Below are 4,675 nucleotides of genomic sequence, written 5' to 3' on the forward strand. Positions count from 1 at the left end.
TTTTCTACAATGGAGAAAACGGTCACCGAGTGGAAAAACAGAGATAGAATTATAGCTGGTCTTGCGAACCAGAGATAGTCAGGTCTTCGTCCTCCAGAAATTAACATGGTATTAGAGCGAAGATCCTGAGATCGCTCTTTCTATTTTTTTCCCTGTCTGTCTCGTTGCCACTTCCGATTCCGGCGACGTTTCCGTCGAGGTCCAAACCCTCGTTCGACGGACAGAGGAAAACCTATGCCGGTCGTTAAGAGACGCAACCGGAGCTCTTTTATTCTCCACCAAAGGTCTCTCCCAGATCCGGCCACAGCGCCTTCCGGTCTTCCTCTACCGCACAGACGACGCTCGCAAACCACGCTCCGACGTCTGGCATCGTCCCGCCACTGCGCCTTCCGACAACCATTTGATTTTCTCTCACGCTCTATCTGAAGAGAAAAAGCAGTCGTCCACTTTTTCTCCTTTCTTCTCATTTCTCTCTTCTTCTTCTTTTGCGGTTTCTTAATTACCTAGCAAGGTTACTTTATGTTAATAATCATGGGATCTTAAATCCAACAGCTGTGCTTACAAAAAGGTTTCATATGTACGCTATTGGATAAACTTATCTTTTATTCTTTGTCTGCTCTTTCTTAGTGTAACTATAGAAATTCTACTTTTATGTCAAGTTTTATCCATCAAACTTGAATTTACATTAACTTTTCTTAGTTGTTGCTGAAATTTTGGTTATCCACATCCTAGAGGCAGCTTTCAACTTTTTAATTCCTTGAATCTGAACCACTGTGCCACTTCACTCTAACGATCCAATACCTTAATATAATCCTCTCAAACTGTCTTCATAGTAATCACATGTCAAATCATGAGTAAATCACCAGTAATCCTTGCAAGAACACTCCCCATGCTTGAAACAGTGAAATCTGTTGTTGTCCCTCACTATTATCTCCCTTCCCACAAAGTTTGAAATCATCCTAATTGAAATATGACAGTCACTACAAATGCGTAGGTTCTTCACCACTCTAATCACGGTACCAGCTTCAGTAACCAAAAGCCCAAACGCTATGGCCAGTTTCTCACTATGAGTCATCAGTATCTGCTCCTTTTCTTCCTCTTCAACATCTCTCAAAACACAACTCTTGTCACCAAGATAACCGAGGCTTTTCATTCTTTGTCCCAACTCTTTCAAAGACCTGTAGATATCTGCTGTTCTCTCATGAGAACGGTCTCCAGCTACAAAACGGTGTATCCTTCCATTGAACTCAATCCAGCTCCAACCTGTTGTCTTCTTTACTCTTCTCTGTCTCATCATTTTCATCAACCACTCTACATCATCCCACCTATTTGCAGATGCATAGATATTTGAAAGCAGAACATAGTTCCCTGAGTTTTCTGGCTCAAGCTCAAAAAGTTTCCTGGCAGCGAGTTCCCCAAGTTCAACCCTCCCATGAATACGACTTGCATTGAGGAGAGCACCGTAGAGTCCAGCATGTGGTTTCATGGGCATTGTATCCAAAAGTTTCGTGGCTTCATCCATGTCACCAGCTCTACCCAACAAATCAACCATACAAGCATAGTGATCTATTGCTGGCTCTTTAATGGATTCAAATATCCTTTTGCCTTCTTGTAGTAATCCTGCATGGCTGCAAGCAGTTAGGAGGCTAATAAATGTTATCCTGTCTGGCTCAATACCTTCCTGTGTCAATTTTGACATTAGGTCAACTGCTTCATACCCATGGCCATGAGCTGCATATCCTGCAATCAGTGAATTATAAGAGACTATGTCCCTTGATGGCATACTTTGAAATATTTTTTTTGCTTCTTTCATACCTCCGCATCTCGAGTACATGTAAATTAGAGCATTATACCCTGCGAGCTTCAATTCAATCTTATTATTCATTATGATATCCACCGCCCACTTACCTAATTGTAATGCTCCCACATGGCCACAAGCAGAAACAACTGAAACCATTGTTACTTCATCAGGTTTTATTACATCCTCCATCATTGCCATTTCTTTGAAAAGTTCAATTGCCATTGTAGAATGGCCATTCTGAGCATATCCAGCTATCATTGAGTTCCAAGAAACCAGATTTTTTTCAGGCATCTTATCAAACAGCTCCCTTGAAGATGCTAAATCTCCATGCCTTGCATACCCTGAGATCATAGCGTTCCAGGAAACCACATTCTTGTTCTTCATCTCATCAAAGATCTTTCTTGCAGTATCCAAGCTTCCACATTTAGCATACATATCGATGAAAGCTGTCTTAATGAAGAAGTTAAGTTTTAGCTGACGGTTGTCGAGAAATCTCACCAGACTCTCTGCTAATTTTAGATCCCCACAAGCAGAGCAGGACGAGATGACAGTGACCCAAGTTGTCTCATCAGGTTTTACCCCATTGTTCATCATCTCTTTAAACAAGCTCAAAGCTTCCTCAGCCAAGCCATTTTGACTATAGCCAGTCAGCATGGCATTCCAGGAGACAACACTTTTCTGCGGCATTCGATCAAAATAATATCTTGCCTTCACCAAATCCCCCGTCTTGGAATACCCACTAACCATCGCGGTCCAAGAAATAATATTCTTCTCCTGCATGGTCTCAAACATTTCCTTGGCACCAGCTTCATCTCCCCATCTCCAATACCCGGAAATCATAGCATTCCAGTCAGCTGGGGCTTTGTCAGGCATCTCATCAAACAGTTCTCTTGCAACCACAATTGGCCCACGTTTAGCGTACATGTCCAAGAGGGCATTTTTTATATACCTATCCGAGTTGAGACCCAATTTTAGTACGTGAGCTTGGATAACAGTACCATGGGCAGTGGTGGATTTGAAGAGTATTGGGAAGACAAATGCGTCGGGGGAAACACCGGCAGTACGCATGCGAGCAAAGAGTTCAAGAACATCGGAGTGGGAGTTTAGCTGTGAGTAGAACTTGAGCAGGGAAGTGAAGATGATTACATTTGGCTGGGGAATCGACTCGAACAATTGGCGGGCATATTCAAGAGGAGCACGGACTATGGTACAGATACGAAGAAGATTGGCGAGCCAGAAGCTTTGGCGCTGGAAGGAATGGTGCAGGATTTGTGCATGGAGTTGCTTGAGTTGATTGAACGTTTTTACGTTGGACGCCAGCGGCTCCAGGTAGGACATTGCCGAGCGTTTTCACCGACGCCTGAGATGAATGATAACACACATTGCTGAGCGCAATGACCATGGGAACTCAGATGCCTACAAGGAAAAATTGCTGTTATATCCAGGAGAAGTACATAAATATTCACATACTACTGATATTTAAATCTTGCTCAAAGTATGCTGTTCGTGCTGGTCTTTTACTCTATTATAAAAAATCAATTTTTTTTTATTAAATTTTTTGCACAGGTGAAGTTCATCATGGAAGGAATATATAACCTCATGGAAAGTAGAAGGAATTCAGTAGTGAAATGAACTAAGGAAGAGAAACTAAGAAAAAAGGGTATTTTTGTAATTATTGGCTACTTCCACTTTACAAAATAAATTTTTGGTTTGATAATATAAATATAATTTATTAAAATTATAGTTTTATTTTTAATTTTCAAATTAATAAGCTATTTTAAATATTATTTAAATTATTGCAAATAAATCCTAAGATAACTTTTTTGTTGTGTTCTCCCAAAAATTTACAAAAAAAATTGGGTACCAAGAATAGATTTGCTTACATTCACACTCTGTGGCGGATCGAACTTCATCAATTTATTAAAGTCCAACAAGCTCGATGGGACTAATCGGTGACAACAAGTTGACTTATACTTTATGTATTTGTGTATATTGTAAACTTATTAAAGTAAATTTGCATAATCCACATTTAGTTAATTTTTATGACAATACAGGGTAAGTATACCTTAACAACATAAAAAGTTCCAAAAATAATTTTTCATGCCTAGCATGATCGGTAGAAATCCTTGGTCGACCTGTGTTTATCAAAACACTAAAGTCATTCGTCTGCTTGTTAGCCGACATTATGGCTTCCTTTTCTCGCGATGGAGATCCGGTAGAAGTTTCGGATGAGCTTGGTGTATCACACCTTTTTGTGAGTTCTTTTAACTTTTCGGTTATTTCCTTAACCTTGAGTTGTAAGTTTTCTCCATTTAACCCGAAACGGGCACAGTTCTCTGATAATTCTCCTCGTTTAGAAAGAACTCAGAGGTTGTCAAAAAGATACTGTAATGTTGTGAGCAATACCGTGAGGGTGGCAATTGTTGTTGCCAGATCCGTCAATGTGTTGTTGGGGGGATCCATTTTACCTATTTGTAACACAAAAAAATTCTTGAGTAAAAGTATCAGGTAAATAATTTTTGTCTTCTTTAATGTGTTCAATAGTAAAAGAGAATTGAAAGAACCACTAACATACCTAGTTGATTGGCCTAACATCATTTGTTCAATCAAACAAGAGACAGAAAGCTCTCATGAAGCAAGGGTCTAGGCTAGTATTTGAACAATCCATATGAACGTTCAACACAAGGCAAACCCGTTCATTTGGATGGAGCGATATTTGACTAGTAGAAGAGAGAAAACTCACTATTGGAGTATGTTCACCTAGATGTTCGAACGACCTGCTTAGGAAGGCAATAAGCGAAAAAGAAGAAGATTAGTACAAAAGATCATTCGATTAGATAGACATCGTTTGGACGACCAAGAAAAAGAAAAGCT

At 39.9% G+C, this 4,675-nt stretch overlaps 1 protein-coding gene across 1 annotated transcript; it reads right to left on the minus strand.

The window, feature by feature from the left end:
* Nucleotides 1–797: 797 nt before the first annotated feature.
* LOC137946983 (pentatricopeptide repeat-containing protein At1g14470) lies at nt 798–3,139 on the minus strand. Its single transcript, XM_068793278.1, has one exon. It carries the CDS (start codon nt 3,137–3,139, stop codon nt 860–862), a length of 2,280 nt encoding a protein of 759 aa, XP_068649379.1. The 3' UTR covers nt 798–859.
* Between the last annotated feature and the right edge of the window lie 1,536 nt (nt 3,140–4,675).

This window comes from Aristolochia californica, unplaced genomic scaffold (assembly GCF_029961685.1).
Source record: "Aristolochia californica isolate CCGP_79_NKW_82.1479 unplaced genomic scaffold, dmAriCali1.0.hap1 SCAF_12, whole genome shotgun sequence".
In the NCBI taxonomy this organism is placed as follows: domain Eukaryota; kingdom Viridiplantae; phylum Streptophyta; class Magnoliopsida; order Piperales; family Aristolochiaceae; genus Aristolochia; species Aristolochia californica.

Excerpts from the sequence above, each read along its gene's own strand:
- LOC137946983 (XM_068793278.1), bottom strand. The coding sequence starts at position 3,139 with ATGTCCTACCTGGAGCCGCTGGCGTCCAACGTAAAAACGTTCAATCAA.